This window comes from Urocitellus parryii, chromosome 8, assembly GCF_045843805.1.
Source record: "Urocitellus parryii isolate mUroPar1 chromosome 8, mUroPar1.hap1, whole genome shotgun sequence".
NCBI classification, from domain to species: Eukaryota; Metazoa; Chordata; class Mammalia; order Rodentia; family Sciuridae; genus Urocitellus; species Urocitellus parryii.
The window spans coordinates 72,166,173-72,188,232 of NC_135538.1; the positions used below are offsets into that span (position 1 = coordinate 72,166,173).

Consider the following 22,060-nt stretch of genomic DNA (forward strand, 5'->3'; position numbering starts at 1 on the left):
TCCCTCTTCCATGAGGGATCCAATTCTTACCCAGGGCCTACCAGGCTATTTCCAAAAACTGGGAAGTAAAGACTGACATGGGAGCTCCATCATTATTAATTTCTATGTGATGATAACTAGGTTCATGACCATCAACTTCTGGTCAAATATCTAGGAGTTTCTAAGAATATTAGGTAATAAGATATCAGGAAACAGAATTGCTAATAGAGATTACCTACTTAAAAAATCCTCTGCCACTTTACCATATTGCATTAAGTTCACTCTTTTAATTGATCAGACCATATTTTTAATAGTCTTTTTTTTCCCAAATTACACTTTAAGAGCAAAAAAAGAAAAAGGCTACAATAGAATGGAAGTTACTTAGATTAGTGATCAAGTCAACATTATTTGTAAATTAACTTTGCTTATAAAATAGACATAAATATATATGCATAGTCTCACAAAATTTAAGTCAAACCTGTATAATTCTATAAGAAATCTGAATAATTTACTAATCTCAACAACAGTAACCTATATCTGTAATGTACAAAAAGTTTACCACCCGACTGCACATTGATTATGCATGCTCTTAACTATCCTTATTTTTGCTTAGGTGGATTGGCTAATCTGGCTCATATTTCCTGTACTGTAAATCAGTTTATTTATTTCCTGAAAATAAAAATAAAGCAATATTTCATAATAAGCATCAATATCTCCCAAAAAGTGCTTTATCAAAATGGTTCTGAATGTAACATACAATACCCTTATTGAGGGCCATAATACTGTTTTGGTAAGACAGCTCTATTTTATGGTAATCAGAATGTGCCTCTGTATTTTGGGTTAACAAATTAAAATCAACAGGTGCAAACTCAATTTTTCATATTTAAATAATGGAAAAATAATTAAGTTCTGAGGGTAAGCAAAACTTCATTATGTCAAATTTATACCTGTAGCATTAGTCTATCCCCCAAGAAAATGATTAAGACAGTAAATTTGGCCTAGACCACAGAAACAAAACTTATCCTTCTTAATTACACATCATTTTTCACTGCCAAATTCAACAACCTCCACACCACAATGTTAATCTATATGCTGAAAAGTAATACACGTATAACTTGTTAGTGAACTACAACCTATAGCAGAAGTGGGAAGGGGAATACCAAAAGGATTGTTCTACTGAAAAGATTTGGCTTTTGTTTTTGTTTTGTGGTACTGGGGATAGAACCCAAGACCTTGTCCATGGTAGGCAAGCACCCCACCATTGAGCTATACCCCAACCCTTTGTTGCTTCTTTAAAAAATTTCAGATGTCCTACTTACTTTCTTGACATGTTAAAGGGAATATAGGGAATAATTTTTTTAAAGAATGTTTTCTCAATTATAAATTTGTAGGAAAAAAAAGATTAAATTAAAAAAAAAGTGCCACAGAGGTCTAACCCAAGAAACCATCTTTAATGATGATGAGTTAGGAAACATAAGTAAACATAATTCACTAACCAGAATCACATGAAATCATACAGGCTATGTGAAGTACAGGAAACTACTTTTAGAAGGGTAAAATCGGAGTAACACACCCTAACGGAACTACTGAGGTATCATTTGTACAAATACCTCCATACTCCACCTCCTCCTGTATCCATTTATCTCTAACAAAAAGTTCTTCTAGCTGACTTCATAGGTTACAACATAGTGACTATTCCTTTCCTTAATCACCAGCTAAGGCAATGCCATTTTACCTCCACCCCTCAGAGATGGAAACCTTCATGGTACTAGTGGCTTTTTTGGCTGTCCAGAGAACAAGAGTTGGCCTCTGTACTGTCAGAATATGGGTCACTTAAGGATCAAATTGCTAGTCTGTATAACCACAAGACCTGGATGAATAAAGGTTGTGTGATCCCTTTCCTCCCTGTCAATTTTTCTATATCTTACCTCCCACTTTTTCAGTTTTTACGTAAGAAGGGCTTTGCAGACAATCTGGTAACTCTTTTTCCTTCCATGTAACGAACCAGTAAAGTGCTGTGTAAGGATTAACCACCATTTTTTCATCTTTTTTGGCCATACATAATCTACTTATTGGATGCTTAAAAGCTATTTTTCTTAGAATCAGGAAGGTTTAGGTATCTTTTTCTGGCACCTTCTCTAATACATTAGTAGAGAAGCCAAAGTATACCAGAATTCTAATTACTAGAAAGCTCCAATTTCGCTGCAGTACCTCAGAATTATAGCAACATTACATAATTATACATAAGATAGTTTTGAAATAAGTTACAGAAGCTTAAGACCAAAAGCTCAAGAACAACAACAACAACCAAAAAAGTAGAAAGACTTACGAGGTATATGGAAGAATAAGTGGAAATCTTACCACACAAAGTTTCAAAGAAGGGGTATTATTAAGTATTAATCAGATGAAATCCTGCTAATTTATTAAGAGTACAGACTTACAGCTGCTTAGCTTTACTCACTAAAGTTTATTTAAAAAAAATAAATAAAAGTAACAGGAACAAATACCTACCAGAAAATACTAGTAAATCACCTTTCCTTTTGTTTTACTATTAAGAAACAATTGATGCTAAATATACTACAGCCTAATATACTATAGAAATAATAAATAAAACCTAAAGGTTGTTTATCCTGGCTTTTTTTGGTGGGGGGAGTCAAATCAAAAAATACCTTTTAATAAATACCTTTTGTTAAAAACGAATTTATTAAATTTAATAGGAAGAAAAAAAAAGCCATCCTGGAGGCATCACAATACCTGAATTTAAATTATATTACAGGGCTATAGTAACAAAAAATGCATGGTAGTGGCATAAAAATAGACACATAAACCAGTGGTACAGAATAGAAGACACATAGATAAACCTACACAGATAATAGTCATCTATCGGATCCTGGACAAAGGTGCCAAAAACATACATTGGAGAAAAGACAGCCTTTTTAACAAATGGTGCTGGGAAAAGTGATTATCCATCTGTAGAAGACTGAAACTAGACCCTTATCTCTCACCCTGCACAAAAATCAACTCAAAATGGATCAAAGACCTCAGAATTAGACCAGAAATTATGCAGCTCAGAAGAAAACAAAGAGTCAACACTCTAGTACACTCTAAATGACTTCCTCAAAAGGACCTCTAAAGCTCAGGAAATAATGCTTAGAGTTAATAAATGGGATGGCATGAAATTAACAAGCTGTATAGCAGAGGAAATAATTAGGAATGTGAAGAGAGAACCTACAGAATGGGAGAATATCTTCACTAGCTACTTTTCTGACAGAGGATTCATATCTAGAATATATAAAGAACTTAAAAACACTCAACAAATCAAATAACACAATAGACAAATGAATTAAAGACGTTTCTCAAAAGAAGAAATATAAGTGGCCAACAAGTATGTGAAAAAATATTCATTATCATTAGCAATTAGGGAAATGCAAATCAAACTACACCAAGATTTCATCTGGCACCAGTCATAGTAGCAGTCATCAAGAATGCAAATAATAATAAATGGTGGAGAGGATGTAGAGAAAAAAAGAACAATTTTTTTACACTGTTGGTGGGATTATAAATTAGTACAACCACTTAAAGAAAATCAGGGTGGAGTTTCCTTTAAAAACTAGGCATAGAAAGACCATATAACCACTATACCATTGGTATTTATTGAATTAAAGTCATCATACTGCAATGATAAATGCACACCTATGTTTATAGCACCAGAACGCTGCAGTCTGGCTGCAGCAAACTAACTGGGGGATGACGAGGAACTTGTGAAGGTTGATACAGCAGGAGTGGGAACCGTTTATTGTAGGACAGTAGGGGTATATATACATGACTAATTACACACAGCTTATCTTAATTAACATAAACTAGATACAGCAGTCAACCAATAAGGAATCATCATCTTAATGATTACACACAGCTTAACTTAATTAACATAAACCAGATAAAGCAGTCAACCAATAAGGAATCCTCATCATAATGGTTACACACAGCTTAACTTAATTGACTTAATCTAGACATAGCAGTTAGTCATTAAGGAATCTATCATCTTAATGGCTCGCTGGCCTTACTTCACAAACCCACTCCCTCTGGCAAAGTGCTAGGTGCCATCTTGACTTGTTTGCGGACCCTAACAGCAGAATCCACAATAACCAAACTATGGAACCAGTCTAGGTTCCATCCATGGATAAATGGATAAAGAAAATGTGGTATAAATGCACAATGGACTTTTATTCAGCCATAAAGAAAAAGAAATTATGTCATTTGCAGGACAAAGAATGGGACTAGAGACCATTATGTTAAGTGAAATAAGCCAAACTCAAAAAAGATCAAGGGTCATATGTTGTTTTCTCTCATATGTGGAAGCTAAAAGAGGGAGGAAAAAGGGAAAAAAAAGGTGGGGGCAGAGATCTCATGAAAATCAAAGGGAGATCATTAAAGGAAAGGGACCAGGAACAGGGATAAAAAGTGGGGAGGGGAGGAGGAAGTGCTAGGAAGTGATATTGGCCAAATTGTATATTGTGTGCATGTATGAATATGCAACAAATCCCATCACTATGTACAACTATAATACATCAATTTAAAAATGTGGAAAGAGGGAAAAAAAAACAAATGACTTTGCTAGAATCATATATCATGAAAAAGCTTTTTAGATATAGTCTTTCCCTATTAAATTTCCTACTTGAACTATTTGTTTCTTATCATTGGAATAGAATTCATGTGCAACCTTTTGTTACCTGAAGAAGTCCTGAAGCTCCATGTTGAATGTAGAGAGATTCCACTGATGCCTCCCCACCTAAATTTACTATCAACTGACTGAAACCAATTCTTTCTGACCTATTTTTGGGTCAAAAACAGGCCTCATTCTTCCAACTCTTGATCTGATGAGAACTACTAGAAGGCATAAAATCCTGGGCTAATTTACCGAGGCACTGTAAAAAATGAAGGCAGCACAAGTTACTTGTGAGGGTAAGAAATTTTAATTTTGTTTACAAATTTCTTATCATCTGCAAAGTTTAATATATTTAACTCACATAAAAGATTTTGAGTGGCTACGTATAAAAATCAATAATGTGGTTAATTAAAATCAATAAAGTGGTCAATTTGAGGACAATAGTACCCACCATATGAGACATATGACTCTTATTTCCCATGACCCTGAACCCATTATAGCATTTGTACAAAGAGTTGGTGAAACATAATCCCACAAGAGAAATAAATAGATCCAGAAAATCTGTAACATAGGTATTTGACAGCTCCATTAATTTATTCTAGATAATATTGTAAAAGAGTAAAAGAATATTCTCTGATCTTAATATAGGTAAGTAGTTCAAAGATTTAAGATACATTTGGTTTATTACTAAGACACACCCAAAGTGTACATACGTTAACATTTACACATCTGCTAGGTTTAGTCTTCATAGACTGTGGTGAGTAGCAAACAATAAAAAGTTGACTTTGTCCTGAGGTGGTTTCACTTCCGTTTCTGTCCACCAACAGAGACTGGTGTATATGGTACACCCATATATGGAATACCATGCAGCTTTAAAGAATGAGGCAGATTTCTAATGGATTGACATGACACAAATGCGTGAAAAAGTGTAAAAAAGATAAAATATTTAATTATAAAAAAAGAAAATACAGTGTATCTCACACACATTATCCAGCAATCTCTTCCACATAACTAGTATTCATCAATTAGACCATATAAACCTTATCTATCCAAGTAGCTATCCATTAATTCTTACCCACATCCTCTTTTTATATTTGCAGTTCTAACTTAACTTCTGATTGAAATAAGTATAATTCCATATTCCAAAAGTTATAAGTAACTGCAATAGCTCTAAGTAAAACCAATAAGAATGCAAGAATCCTAAATTAAGTGGAAACAGAAACCAAAAATACCTGTCATTATTTCAAATGAATAATGAAATTATACTGAAGAAGGAAAAAGAATTAACCAAAATATCCTAAAACAACATTTTTACTATATGCTCTAAAACTAGAAACAAAAACCACTACTACAAACACTGAACTTTAATTAGTAGGTGTATTTTTCAAAAGTATGTATTAGAAATTCTGAAACTATTATGTATTCTAGGATTGAAAAATAAATATCTTGAAGATAATGGAAACTAGATTCATAACCATTATGAGTAAAGGGAAGATTAGTAAACTCTGTAGTGCTGAATCATAAATTGTAGGTATCAATCAATATGTAACTCATTGTTATACAGAGATGTAGATAGGCGTGTGTGTATACACACATGCATATATTCCCTAACTATTTGCTGAAAGGTCTAGAAGCAAGGATAATGCAGTAGCAATATTACCACCTAGTGTCTAGATTCTGGTTTCTAAATACCATTCTGGAGGGAAAAAAAGAAAGAAAGGAACAAGAAATCCTTGAAGAAATGTATGATTCAGGGTTGAAGCACCAAAAATACAAAATAAACCTTCAAAACTTGCTATGCTAAAAAGTTCAGTTCAGAAACTAATGGGGCGGGAGGGGGGGTGTACTAAGCATCAAAATAATAATAATAATAATGAATTCTAACCCATACAATAAAATAATCCATTAGCATTATTTTATTATACTGGGGCTGATAGGGAGCTCTTCAGAGTAGAAAAACAATGAATAAATGCACAAGGAATATTGAGATATTAGGAAATGATGGCATATTAGGAATTCTTTTTATGGAGGGAGGGGTTACTGGGGATTGAACTCATGGGCACTCAACCATTGAGCCACATCCCCAGCCCTATTTGGTCTTTTATTTAGAGACAGGTCTCACTGAGTTGCTTAACACCTTGCATTTGCTGAGGCTGGCCTTGAACACCCAATCCTGCCTCAGCCTCCTAAGCCGATGGGATTACAGGCATGCACCACCATAACTGGCATCAGGAATTCATTTGACAGTATCAATGGACAATAAGACTAATGGATAAAAGCATAATGATAAAGAGAATATTTAGCTAGTCTCAAACTACCTCACCATAAGATACTTGTTAATTACAACAAGTAAATTGGTAACTTCAGAGAAACCCAACAGATAACTACCTTAATCAAGAAATCAAAGTTAAGTCAATAGAAACAGGACTAATAAATGCCATGTACATCATAATATGTTGCACTGAGAAGGATGCATCTTTCTGTGATATTCCTAACCCCCGCAAAAAAAAACCCTAAATGTAATCTTAAGAGGCAGTCAACAAATTAATTTGAAAGATATTATACAAAATAAATGGCCCATGCCTTTTAACAGTGTTAAGGACACATGAAAAAGAAAAAAGGAACTGTGTGAGATTAATGGAAGCTAGATATATGACAACTAAATGCAGAGTGGGATCCTGGAGTGGACTGCAATTCAGGAAAAATAATCTTACTAGAAAGGACATTAGCAGGGCAACTGACAGAATTTATCTAAGGTCTGCAAACTACATAATGGTATTATATCAGTATTGATGTCTCAAATTTGATAATTATAAGCGAATGACCTTATTCTAAAAGTATGATTTATCATTATGTGTCATGTGCTATAGACCAGATATTTGTTTATATATCCCCTGCCCCCATATTTATATATTGATGCCCTAATCCCCAAATTGATGGTATTTAGAGGTGGGGGGCCTTAGGTTTAGATGAAGTCATGAAGATGAAGTCTCCAAGATGGGATTAGTGTCTTCTAAGAAGAGGAAGCTGTAGGTAAATCAGGAAAAGGGCCTTCACAGAAGACTGAACTGCCTGCACCTTACATTTAGACCACTCCCTCTTCCCAAGCCTCTGAATCATGGGAAATAAATGTTTACTGTTTAAGCTACCCAGTCTATGGTATTTTGTTATAGCAATCTGAGAACATATGGTAAAAATGTTAACATTTGTAAATAACAATCTGAATTAAGACACAGGATAAACTGTTAATATTTGGAAATAAAGTTAAAATTTAAAAAAATAAATTATTGGAAACTACTTAAATGTCTAACACTTTCAAATGCTTTTCTTTGTCCTAACTAACCAACAGACTTTTCAATTATTTCATTGTTCTGAAAAATTCATAATTTGAAAATTAGAGATCAGACATCTTGTTTTCTACTCCTGTCACTGCCAGTTACTTTCTAGGCACTTTTGGCAAATTAAAACTTTTCCCTTAGCCTAAGATTTCTAATAAGAGCAATTAATAGCAACAGCTGACATGGACAATCAGGAATGAAATGAAAATCAGCTGTATTTACCTGCATGTTTCCTTCATCTTTCTCTAAGGGGGGACATGAAACATTGTTTCCTTAACCCAGTCTCAAATGCAATGATTCCGAATGTCTGAAGGCAATAAATTTAGTTGCTGCAGTCTTTAAAAAAAAAAAAAAAAAAGGATGTTTGGCACTTCTCATAACTGTTTGATGGTGATTAACAGCAGGTATCCTACAATGTGGAGTTACTTGCTTTCTAAAGAAATGAAATCATGAGGTTAAATGCATTTTTTCACAGTAGTCATTTTTCTAGAGCAATTTTAGCTTATAGCAATAAAATGTTTTCAGTGGCTCCTCGTATTTATCACAATTTTCTTAGCTTTCACATCAAAGTATGCACCTCTGCCTTTTGTTCTTTTCCCATGGCCTGAGAAAATGTGATTTGATTTTTTCCCTAAAGAAATAAAAATAAAATCCATAGTCTCTATTGCCCCAATATGTATCAGGCACTCTTCACTGAAACCAATTTCTTTTTTACATGAAGTTAAATATCCCCAAAGTTTCAAGTGAATTGCATTCATAATTTTTAGTTTACTCTCTTTTAAATATTATGAATGTGTAGGGCAAAGAAGAGATGTAGGATCAGAATTAAGCTATTATCTTCCAGCATTTTATTGGGCCAGCTATACTTTTCAGCCTACACAGGTTTTGCCTACTAATCTGAATGTTAGGACACCCATGCCTTAGGGATTACAACCCTTCTACATCTGCCTTAGTGAAAAGATAAAGGGAAGAAAAAGAATCAAGGAGAATTAATGTCTCAGCCATCTGACCTAGATTGCCATCATAGGTTCTGTCTAAATAGTATTTCCTAATTATAGAAACCCTCTTCCACCTCAGATTCTGACAGATTGACCTTTCATTTAAAACATGGACACTATAGTTGATTGTCCCCCAGATACCATGTGTTAAAAGCCTGATCTCCAGCTTGGTGTTATTGGTGGTAGAATCTTAAAGATATGTGGCCTGGTGGAAAGCCCTTAAATCATTGAGGGCATGCCTTTGAAGGGGACAATGGGACTCCAGCCCTTCATTGCTCTCTATCGCTTCCTGGCCATGAGGTGAGTAGCTTTATTCCACCGTGTATTCCTGCTAGGATTTGTTGCCTTATTACAGAAGCAAAAGCAAAGGGCCAACCTATCATGGACTGCAAAGTAAATATGAACCAGACTAAACCTTTCTTTTTATAAGTTGATTATCTCAGGTATTTTGTTATAGTGACAGAAAGTTAAGAAACACTGGCCCTGGAACCTAAATAATTTGGGCAGGTCAATCTGCTAGAGATTATATTATCCCTTTTCAGGCTCAAAGTTCTCACTCTTCAGATCTCTAAAGGTTCACCAGGAATTATGACTGAAGCTTCAACTGCCTATGCTTAAATTATTGGCACCCAAAGAGTCTAATCTATTCTCTTTGATTGACCTTATATTTACCCTAGCATGCTCAAATTACTTCTTCACAAAGTTCTAAAGCACTAACCTCAGATCAGACTTACTCTCCTGATTATTCTTAATGAAACTAACTTCCACTTGTTGAAACAGACTGCATCTGTTTTTTTTTTTTTAGAGAGAGAGAATTTTTTAATATTTATTTTTAGTTTTCTGTGGACACAACATCTTTATTTTATTTTTATGTGGTGCTGAGGATCAAACCCAGCGCCCTGCGCATGCCAGGCAATCGCGTTACCACTTGAGCCACATCTCCAGCCCATGATATATTTCTTCTGGGGTTTCTAGCTATCCTGTCCAGAAAAGAGAATGCTTTAACATGTATGAAGTCAAATGACGTAAGTATGAAAACTTTTTACAAAACCACTCTTTTTAACAATCTATTTTAATCCTATGTTATTAAATACTTTTTATGTGATAAGGACTCTCAGATTTATTTATTCAATCCAGACCTGTCTTCTGAGTTCCAGACCCATTAAATCAAACTGCCTGTTCTCCATGCCCACTTAGATGTCCAATGTCCTTAAAAACTTTATATCTACTCAAAATTAAATTGTTAGTATTTTCTTTTCCCCAAATCTGTTTTTCTTCCTCAGAAAAAAGCAACTAACCAGGTATAATAGTAGGAAACATGGATATGATTTTGGATACTTCCCTTTCTCTTACCTTATAGTCGATCCTCTTTATTCATAGACTGTGTATGTGTGAATTCTCCTACTCTCTAAAATTTATTTGTAACCCCCTAATCAATAATTGCAGTGCTCTTTCAGAGGTGCCAAAAAATCACATCATCCAACATGCACATTATTGCCACATTTTTCATAATTTTAATGCTTTTTGTTAGTCATTTTGCTGTTTAAAATGGCCCCCAAGCACAGGGCTAAAGTGCTACTTAGTGTTCTAAGTGTAAGAAGGCTACAATATGGCATTATGGAAAAAATATATAATGGATAAGCTTCTTCAGACATGAATGATAGTGCTTTTGGCCATGAGTTTAATGATTATTAATCAACAATGTGTATTAAATGTGTTAGATTTCTGTTACTATATAGCAAAATACCTGAGCTAATCATAGAGAGGGTTTATTATGGCTCATATTTATGGAGGTTTCAGTCTATGATTGGTTTGCTCCATTGCTTTTAGCTAGGCCAGCATATCATGGTTAGAGTGCATGGCAGAGCAAAACCACCCATCTAATGGTCAAGAAAAAAAGAGAAAAAAAGGAAACCAGCATCCCATAGTACCCTTCAAGGTCATGTCCTTGGGCTGGAGATGTGGCTCAAGCGGTAGCGTGATTGCCTGGCATGCATGCGGCCCGGGTTCGATCCTCAGCACCACATACAAACAAAAATGTTGTGTCTGCCAAATACTAAAAAATAAATATTAAAATTCTCTCTCTCTCTCTCACTCTCTCTCATTCTCTCTTTAAAAAAAAAAAAAAAAGATTAAAAAAAAAAAAAAAGGCCATGTCCTCAGTGTCCTAAAGACTTCTCTTAAAGAGTTCCTCTGTCTCCTAAGAGTGCCAGGCTGAGGACCAAGTCTTTAACGCATGGGCCTTTAGGAGATAGTTAAGATCCAAATTAGAGTGCTAAAGTGTCTTTAATGAAACACACATAAAGCAAGGTTATATATAGATCAGTTGACAAAAAATGTGACCAAAGGCTCATAGGAACCAAAACCTGTATTTCCCCTAGTAGCAACAGTTTCACATTCACTAATTCAGTGCTGATGATGACTTCATAAAATATAACTCCTATAGATAATGAGAACTGACTACACAAACCCAACTCTAGGTCCTATAGATTATATGTCCAGAGCAGAACTCAAATCCATTAACTTCTCTTCAATACTGTGCTGTCATCATAGGCCATTATAATAAGTTTCCCTCCTTCCCACTCAGACATTTCACTGCGCTTCCAAACTGTCCAATCCATACCTTTAAAAGGGTCAATATGACTCTCAAAGCAAAATGGGCTACCATGTTAGTCCCCAATTTAAACTGCTCAATGATTATGCTGAAGAGCAAACCCCTAAATCTTTTAACAGGTCCACAAGATACCCTTTTATACCCTGATGAATTTTTCTGCCTTAAGAATCTCTGTTCTCTTTGCACCCTCTCTACTTAATTTGTAATTCAATCTTCAGGTCTACCGCTAATTGTAACTTCCTCAAAGAGGAAACCCCCCAATCCAATAAAGTCCCTCTGTTATACTTGTTTACAGTACTTTCTACTTTTCCTTCCTAATACCACCAACTTTTTTCTTATTATTATATTTGGTTTCCAATACACCATAAATTCTATGAGGGCAGAACTATGCCTTTTTAGTTTGCAACTTTATTTCTTGCATCTAGAACAGTGTTAAGCTTACAATTTTGGCTTGATAAATAACTGCTAAATAAATGAATGAACCTAACTACCCCATTACCTTTTTTTTTCCCCCAGTCCTAAAAATTGAACTCAGAGCCTCACACATACTAGGCAAGCACTTCACCACTGAGCTACATTCCCAACCCTTATTTTTATTGTGAGATGGCCTCATTAAGTTGCTCAGCCTGCCCTCAAACAGGATTCTCCTTCCACATCCTCCCAAGTAGCTGAGATTTCAGACATACACCAATGCACAGGATCCACTACATTTTATTAACAATATCTTGAAACAATCTTAGCATGATTATATGTTTAAAATGTTAGGAGGAATGAAGCACTGATTATTTGGATGTGGCAGTGATATTTCTCTGTACATGAAATTTAATTATAAAATGCTAAGAATTGCTGGTGCCACTTCAATGAGTCTCTGTCCTCCAACCCTGTCTAAAATTATATATAATATAAAATGATACAGATTTTAATAATTAACCAAGACTAAACATATTATTAAGTAAAAAAGCATTACTTAAAGACCATGCTAAATAAACAGCCAAGCTGAAGGATTCTATAATGAAATTAAACTTTGCATAGTTCAGATAAAATTGAAGTTCTAGGATAATAGTTGTGTCAATGCCACAAAATTGTTGTAGTTCATAATAGGGTAAGAGCAAAAAGCTTTTACTTCGTTTGAAAGTTTTTTCCACTTAAATAGTAACCCAAGACCTTTAGTTATTTCTAATGTAATCCTTCTACATTCTCCCATAATATCTCAACACTGTCACCCTTACCATCAAATGATAACAGTATTACTTCCACTTTAAATACAAAGAAAAAACTAATTTCACCATTTAGCTCTAGAAAATTATTTTAGCATTATATAAGAAAAAGTTTTCAAATATAACAATTTTTATTACTTGTATATAACAGATCATCTCATAAATTTTTCAAGTAACAAATATTTTCTATGATAGAAGTCTCACCATCACAGCAAAGTACTGACATCCAAACTGTGTTTTTTATCAAACTGTTTAACACCTTGTCTGCCTTTGAACTACTTATTTTTTTAAATGACCTGCTTTTACATGTACACAAAGAAATGTTGGTGTTGAAGTGTCTGTTTTGACTTTCTTGCACACTTCAAACCACTAAACCTAGAAGTTTTCCATTTGCAGCAACTCTTAACTGTCCAATACATTCTTAGTGGCCCAAAGAGTCTTATTATTTTATTCATCTTTCTCATAATCTAAATACTTCAGGTGAATTATTACAAGCTAGTTGTCCTTTCAAATACACAACCAATTTTCAGCATTTTTACTATGTATCTTTCCCAAACTGATAGTTGTACTTTAGTTTCATTATCCATTCTTATCATATATTGCTGAAGAAGCAATCACAATGTTCTATAACATTTCATTTTGCAGCCATAAATCTGTGACCTCATAATAATTCTTTATCTTTCACTCTTTTACCATTTCTGTAAGTTAATATTTTCAGATATCCTCATAAAAGTAAACCCAAAAATGTTCCCCCAAAAAACATTTTTCTTGTATGAATATTTGGTATTCAGTTTTTACCAATGTATTTTGAATAAATAGTATTTTTTCAGTAAATTTCTCCAAGAAAATTAATAGTCAGCCTAAAATTCACTAGTTTCAAATGCATCTCACTTCTTTCACACTTTCTAAGTTTTTTTTATGTATGTGCTTGCTTTTCTAATAAATTCCTTGTGTTTTAAATTATTCTTCTCCATGACCAAATTCTTGATAGTTACATAAAATCAAATGTCAAAACCAAAACTCTATCTCATAATTCTTTACTTTTTTACCTACTGTGCCTGGTCTTTGTGTGCAAGTTGCTGGCAACAGACACTGCAACTATTGATTGATAATGATGATGAATTATAGTATTTGGTTTTTCCACACTGTTGTTATTTCAGCACCATCATTTGACTAGCCTGATCAATTTTAAGAAATTTTTGTGATTTTGTTTTGACATAATTACCAAAAAAAATTTCCACTAAACAACTTAACCATACTCATAACGCTGATAACTAATCAAAACTAAGAAATACTAAACACCAAGCAATGCAAACCTGGAAAAGAACCAAAATAAAACAGAAAATCAATGTAGGTAGATTGGCAGAAAACTAGCACAACTATTGTTATACCAAAGGCTTCTTACTCTTTTATTGGTTTCTGAAAATTTTAACAGCTACAAAATAAACTGAACCATTTAAATTTAAAATTTAAAACAGCTAATATTATACTCTGACAGTCCTATTTAATTCCTGAGTTACAGTTTTTTGTTGCTTTGAAAGTTGGGGAACCCTATACTTTTCTTAAAAGAAGCTGTCTTGGGCTGGAGTTGTGGCTCAGTGGTACAGTGCTTGCCTAGTATGTGTGAGGCACTGGGTTCAATTCTCAGCACCACATATAAATAAATGAATAAAATAAAGGTCCATCAACATCTAAAAAAATTTTTTTAAAAAAGAGCTAAGCCTTAAGATTCTATTAATTTATGAATTCAAAGGTTGTTAAATGGAACTTGTTCTGGAATTTTAAACATGGAGATATTTGCATGTGAAACGCTGCCTTTTAAAGGTATGATTAGACATCTCATTTAAAATCTTCATGTGAAAGAATTTTACATAACGCAGGATTTTACTGTACTTGCAAACCTAATAAATTAGGCTTCCTCAGTATCTCTGCCTACTAGATAAGTTTTACACTCAAATACATTAAAGTCTTCTATCATCCAACTTTAAGTAATTTTTGTTCTTTTTTCCCTCCCCAAATCATTCTTTTTCACGTGATCATTTAAAACCATGTGTTTACTTTTTTTGTCTCTTCCACTAAAACTATATTCCAAGAAGGGAGAGACCTTATCTAGCTCATTTATAGCTATATACCAGCATTCAATATAGAAACTATCACATAGAAACTACTCAATAAAAATTTAAGAATCTAGAAATGAGTCTGGAACTACTTAAATGTAACTTGTCTATTTCTTTAAAACCTACATACATGCTATTCCTTACCACTTCCCCACTTTCACCAATACACATTTTGAGCCTGTATGAACTATGACCTGTCCTAATGATTCAAAGAGGTCCCCATCAGCTGGGCACAGTGGCACATGTCTGTAATCCCAGTGCTTGGGAGGCTGAGGCAAGAGTATTGCAAGTTCAAAGCCAGCCTCAGCATCTTAGCGAGGCCCTAAGCAACTCAGCAAGAGCCTATCTGTAAACAAATATTAAAAGGGGCTGGGGATATGGTTCAGTGGTTAAGTGCTCCTGGGTTCAATCCCAAGTACAAAAAAGATGTCATGAAAATCAATTAGCACAGTGCCTAGCACTTCATACAGGAAACACTTAAGAAATGTTTATTAGTATCCTTATATCCTCTATAACAGAGGTCAGCAATGTTTTCTGTAAGGGTCAAACAGTAAATATTTTAGGCTATCTGAGACATACAGTCTCTATTGCAACAAAAATAGGAAGCAATCTGCATTTGGCCCATGGACCAGAGTTTGCCAACCCCTGGTGTAGAGCAGGGTTCTTCAACCTCAGCATTACTGATATTTGGGGCTGGATAACTATTTACTGTAGAGAGCTGCTGTGGATTATAGGATATTTAGCAGCATTCTTGCAGACTTCATAAGATGCCAACAGCATCCCCCAATCTATCCTGGAGGACAAAATCACCCCTATTTGAGAAACACTGCTCTAAAACAATCAAACATGAAATGATGTAACTTGAATTTTTAGGTAAGGATAATACCTTATCTAAGAAAATAATAATTTAACACACTGAAAGTGTTTATACTTACTTAGCTAGAAGTCCCACACTTAGAAATAACTTTATAACTTCTGTAATACACACAGCTGTGGTTGAAAAGTAGAGTTCTTTTTCTGTTGTCCTCGTGTATCTTAAAGCTATAGTATAAGCTGCAGCCACCAAGGTCATCACTGTCAAGCAGTATAATTTGAATAGTAAACTGACATTTTCTGGAAAATACGTGAAACAAAAATATTATTTAGCAGACAATATTATGTATATAAAAGCTAATCAATTACTTATAGCCCAAAATGCTTTCCAATTTCTGGCACAAAATACATTTTAAACACATACATACATACATATATATTTAATTCCAGGTACTGTCCCAATGTCAGTAAACATTTCATTTCTTGTACCAGGCCCAGGCAGACCTACATATAATTTAAATGAGTACAATACATGTAGCATGTGAAAAACTTCAAATGTCAAAAAACACTAACTTATCTCTGGCATACCATACTTTTTAAGGCAGAAGTACTTTGTATAATCATTATTAGAGTATTTGCCAGTTAATCTTTTTTTTTCAGTTGTAAATGGACACAATACCTTTATTTTATCTACTTATTATTTTTTTAAAGTGGTGCTGAGGAATGAACCCAGTGCCTTATACATGCCAAGCAAGCACTCTACCTCTGAACCACAATCCCAGCCCACCAGTTAACTTTCGTTAACCAGAACCACACATTACATTCCATAGATATTCCAGTTAAATGAGGTTTTTATCTAAAAGGACATGGTACCAAAGTTGGAAAATTTCCCTTTTTTTCAGCAATTTTGAAACATCAGCCACCAACACACCTCACTACCTTCTTGAAAATATAACATGAAATATTACTTTTGACGAAAAAAATATATATCCTAATTATTTAGGGAAAATTATTAAGTTGTCAAAAATCCTATTTTGAAATAATACCTTCCATTAACTGAACATGAAACACAGATGACTTTACATATTAATACCACTTAGGTATAGATTTTGTTCAGTGTTCCAATCGATTGCAAGGTTCTGTGGCATACTAACTAGTTTATTATAAATTATAATTGTAATTATCTTTATGATTACAAACTTTGAAAGCAAAGCATGAAAGCAATTGCAATATATATTTCAAATTTAAATACAGCAGAAAATAAAAAGGGATAATTGAATGACAAAATAGAACTTTTTCAAAATCAAAAAATTATATCTAGCCTCTCATTTCACTGTATTAAACAAAAAATAATTCATAACAAAAAAGAGGATTAAGAACAAAGCTCTACAAAACTTGAAATGCAGGAAATACACAACTTATAGACATTCAATTTAAAAACTGCCTGCAAGTATATCTTAGCAGCTGCTATTATTCAAGCACCAGAGTCAATTCTACCATTTTAATAAAATCACAAGCTGGGTACCAGGTTTTTCTCATACTTCCTACTCTCACACTGCCAACACCCAAGGCTCAAATTATTTCTTTCAAGAAAAAAATTTGGGATTTCATGTAATATAAATTATAATTTAGTATAATGTGATCCAGTCATGAGAATGGAATTATTTGGGAGAGGTTCTATTTTGTTTACTTAGTGTTCAAATTCGAGTATTCTGTCATGAGATCAACTGCAAAAATAAACAGGAGGCTGATTTGGCCAGTGGGTCAATGCTTTGCCAACTCTAGGTTAAGAATCAGAGAGACATGGATAGGGTGACTCCAGGCTCTTTTTGTAACTAACCTTTGTGCTAAATGTTCTGTTGTTCACTGCTTTGGAAGCCTAACCACAATTCAGAAATGACTTTTGTTGGAAAATAAAATAGGTATTTCAAAGAGATTACCTTTAAATATGTTAACATAGAATAACCTACCAAGGAAACAGTTTCTTTGATTTACATATTTTCCCAAGAGTAAATTAAAAAATTTGTAAAAAATTTGTAAGTAGCAGGCAAATTTTTAAAATTACAGGTCTTAACTGAAAAGTATTATGGTAGAACAGAAGAAATGGATCTTATTTAAAGTTTATTTAAAGTTTAAGCTTTCTTTCCAAAAGATCTGAGAAGCCAAAAAGCAATGTGTAAAAGGAAGTAAAGGAGACTACTACAATACTTGCTTTGTTCTAAAACTTTCCAACAGCAGGGAAAAATGTATTACTTCAAAAACAAACAGCAATAGGGCTGGAGGTATGGCTCAGTGGCGAGCACTTGCCTAGCATAGGTGAGGGCCAGTTTCAATCCCGAAGACCTAAAAAAAAAAATTAATCAAAAACAAAATAACGTTGAATTAATCAGTACAGGAGAAAGCACTTCTCTAGATTGGGGAGAGCAAACAACACTGTTGCTCATTTTTATTTGGCCTGTGAGCTCAGAATAGTTTTACATTCTTAAAAAATAGTTGAAAAAAATTTTTAAAACACTTTATAACATAAAAATTATATGACTCAAATTTCAGCATCCATTCATGAAGTTTTATTGGAACACAGCCACACTTACTCCTTACAATTAGTTTTGGCTACATTTTGTCCTACAATTTCAGGGTTGAGTAGTTACACAAAGATCATCAGCCCTTAACAGAAAGTTTGCCCACCTGTGTCCTAGATTATCAATACTTTCACAAAGAGAGGTTAGAACTGCCAAATTCAAATCTACTTTATTTTAGCTTTTATATAGTGTCCTGATTCTGAAAATAATAAGAGTGAATGTTTAAACACTAAACCTAATATCTGTAGCCTAGAAACATATTCTGACCTAGAACATTATTTTGTCATCAACTTCAAAAAAAATAACTATTTGCATAGTGGTTATATAAGTAGGAAAGTAATCGTAAGTTTAGATACTTGTAAAACATGTAGAATTTGGGTATATAGTGCCATTTTAGAAACATTTCAACTTTTTAAAACTAAGATTTTAAGTATGATTGCCTCTGACATTCCATTCACAAATTGTCCGGAATGAAATTTCAGTTATAAGGAATGTTAACCTTTTTGGGATTCACTTTAAACTTTCCTATGAATTCAATCATGCCCAAGGCCAGTAACTACAAACCACATTCACAACTCAACTGGCAGCCACATTTTAATCCTACTTTGTGCCCTGCTTCTCACAAAGCTCCCATTAGCTCCTACACAAAATTTTTTTCTGTGTTAGAAATGTCCCAGAAAGAAATTTACACTCTGGAATTAGATGGTTTTTTTTCCCATCATGTTTTAGGGGTGACATTATTTGTAATACCTGATCTCAGATAAATCCTTTGTGAATATCAGGAAGCTATGAAAACTAATTTTTGTTAGGATTATACATTTCCACAGGTATATCAGACTCAGGAACATGTACAGGCAATAAGCCTGAATCTGTCAATTGTTATTATTTCGGGTAATGATTTGACTTCTGTAATTTTTAAGTGTTAATCTATCATTAATCTTGCTATCCCCATTCCATACTTGTTATCAAAACAGTTCTTTTTTCCTTTATGTCCTGTATTGCTACACAAAAGACTCAAGGGGGAGGGGGGGGGAAACACTCAAGATTTATTTGAAATGGAATAATACATAGAGAAGCATATGCAACTACAGACAACGCCCCTGGGCAGGGCCTGATGATAAATGTAGACTTCCCAACAAGGTAAATAACTTGGCACTCTTGCAAAAAGGTATTCTTTAAATATTTGCTCGTTTATTTTGTGGTGAAGCTCAATGCTCCATGAAGAAAGGGTGGAGAAGGTACAAAGGTGTCATTCAGCCTCTCCTAGCTACTAATCTATAGTACAAAAATTCAGCTCTCGTCCCAACTTATATAAACCTCTAGCAAAACCCAAGTGCTGCGAGTTAATTAGACTCACCTTCTTTAAATGGCAATTAGTGACCAAATATTATTGCTCTAATGTGCCATCCCTTGGGGGAGGGAGGTGGACCTCATTTTTCACCCAAAATACCAGTGTTCCTTCTAACTAAGTACAACATTTTCCTTGGGAAGAACTCTTAATGACAGCTTTTTCTATTTCGATATGGATAAAGTGCTGTTTTAATGTCTCCATAATGTTTAGGTCTCTGAACGTCCGTCCGTCCGTAGGGAAGAAGGCACAGGCGAGACCTCAGGGGGTGGCGCCGACCAGGACAGGGAACTGTCCAGTCTCATGATGGGTGAAGCAGATCCAGCCCGGGCCCGTCGCCTCGGCCCTTCTCCGGGTCTTCTGCAGCCCTGGCCAGACAGAATCCTATTCCCACCCACTACCAGCTCCTGGAGATTGGCGCAGTCTAGCCCGCAGAGCCCATCGCACAGAGGGTAGCCGCAGCGGGAATCTGGCAGTACTGACCGCCAGCGAGCGAGTCAACACCAACTCCTGACACCCGACGCCTACGCCCCGCAAGGGCCCACCGACGCGGAGGGTACCGCCGCCCGACAGGTGCGGAGCAGCACTGGCAGTATCCTGCCGCCCAATGTTGCCCGCACTACCACACCACCACCACTCCCTGCAGCCCGGCCTCACCTCTGGGAGCAGCCATGGCGCTCCGACAGCCCGGCGCGGAACTGACGCGCACCCCCTCCGCGCACTCAGCGCAAGACGCGAGGGACCGCCCCCACGACCATAGAGACGGCACCGCTCGGCCTAGAGCGCCCCGCCGCCGCCAGCCAGCCGGCTTCCCTCCCTGCAGAGCACCGAGATCAGGCTCAAGGATCCGCGCTGCTCCTGAAAAGGATGGAGGCTTCTACGGTTGAGTACTTCGTGACAAGTGTTGAAACTCTGTCCAACACGCAGTTCTCTAAACCTCAACTCCCAGTGGGCTAAGGAAGCGAAGTCAAGGGAACTGAGCATTGCCTTCTGGGAATTGGAGTCCTCACATAGATGGCAAATAAAAATTTGGAGTTGCCTTGGTGATTCTTTTCTGTCAGAGCTATTAGAGAAGCTAGCAGACTTCCTAAAGCACAGAAGCTACTTTCAACAACTTTTATAAATTCGACTTCTCTCGTTGCTTTCCATTGTTACCTCCTGCGTAAATCTAGTACAATTGGTATTACATATACCTCAAAAGTCCTGAGTTTGAGTCCTTATCGTCAACATTTGCCACTGATTGTATCTAACCAGACATTCTCTCTGATCCTGGGAAAACAGACCTCAAAAACATTAAGCAGGCATTTCAACCACTATAATCTCTGCTTTCACTAGAGGGTGTTAATTAGTGTGAGCTAATTCTTACATATTTTTATTGCTACAAAAGACATTCTACTTCATGGATATGAAACTTGACTAGGTTTTGTTAAACTCCTATCCTAACAAAATCATCCCAAACTTGTCAAACTTCAGACAAGGTCAAGTTCATTGACCCATTCTGATGAGGAAAATAGAACACCAGAGGAACCATAAGATATCTCAGGAAATGAAGGAAATAAGATTTATAGAATTGGGGGGAAGGATGGACTTAAGTGAAATTTAAGAGTATATGACAATCAAAGCTAGGCTGTGTGTAAAGAGGTCAACATCATACCTGGACTATAATGTCAGGGTCCTGTTTCTTGGAAATTACAAAGTTACTATATATGTAGAATGTTGTAATCAGGTGCCCCTTCCATGAAGCAAGCCTTTACCAGTTAAGTTGGACATTGAGACTGCTACTCTGTGTCAAAGTAACTTAGATCCTCCAAGCAAGAGTAGAATGTTTCATTCTTACAGATATAATTTCAAGCAACATGTTTCCTTATATTGTACAATTTTAAAGAACAAATTTTTCAGTGATAAAGAAAATAAACAAAGACGATTGTTACACTTTATAGCTTCACCATATTCTTGGCAGAAATATTGTCTCCTGTTAACCTTTCAGCTGACTTTATTTGTGTTTGTTATACTAGCCCAATTAGTAAACAAGCAGATATTTACAATCTTAAGTCTGGGCTATTTTTTTACTTTCTCATTAAATTATTATTCTAAGTCTCATGAAAAACATTGGTTTCATGTCTCTCTTATATATGCCTAGTTTTCTTTACAACCCTGGTTAGAGCAAGAAACAGCAGTCTTCAAGATATGAGGCACAAGTTTACATTTGTCCGATATGCCAAGCTTAACAGTACTTCAAGCATCTGTTGCTATTGCCACTTGAGACACTAATGATATTCCTGATTGTCACTAGCAAACTACAGTATCTTCTATGTCTGCTCTTAATGAATTGTATAAAAGGAAGCTCAATAGTACATCCATTGGTAATAAAAGAATGAACGTAAACAAAGA

The 22,060-nt window shown here is 35.1% G+C and overlaps 1 protein-coding gene across 2 annotated transcripts in view; it reads right to left on the minus strand.

Moving 5' to 3' along the window:
- The window catches only part of Slc35a1 (solute carrier family 35 member A1), a 31,001-nt gene extending 10,611 nt beyond the window's left edge, over positions 1-20,390 (minus strand). Inside the window, exons 1-2 of one of the 2 annotated variants that reach the window (XM_026411304.2) lie at positions 20,327-20,390; positions 15,865-16,042 (exon numbers count right to left, since the gene is read on the minus strand). In XM_026411304.2, the coding sequence (XP_026267089.1) occupies positions 15,865-16,042; positions 20,327-20,342 (194 nt within the window). In that variant the 5' untranslated portion in view covers positions 20,343-20,390. Of the gene's footprint in view, positions 1-4,709; positions 4,794-15,864; positions 16,043-20,326 lie in introns of those variants that run through there. The other variant, XM_026411311.1, reaches the window with a different exon arrangement.
- Between the last annotated feature and the right edge of the window lie 1,670 nt (positions 20,391-22,060).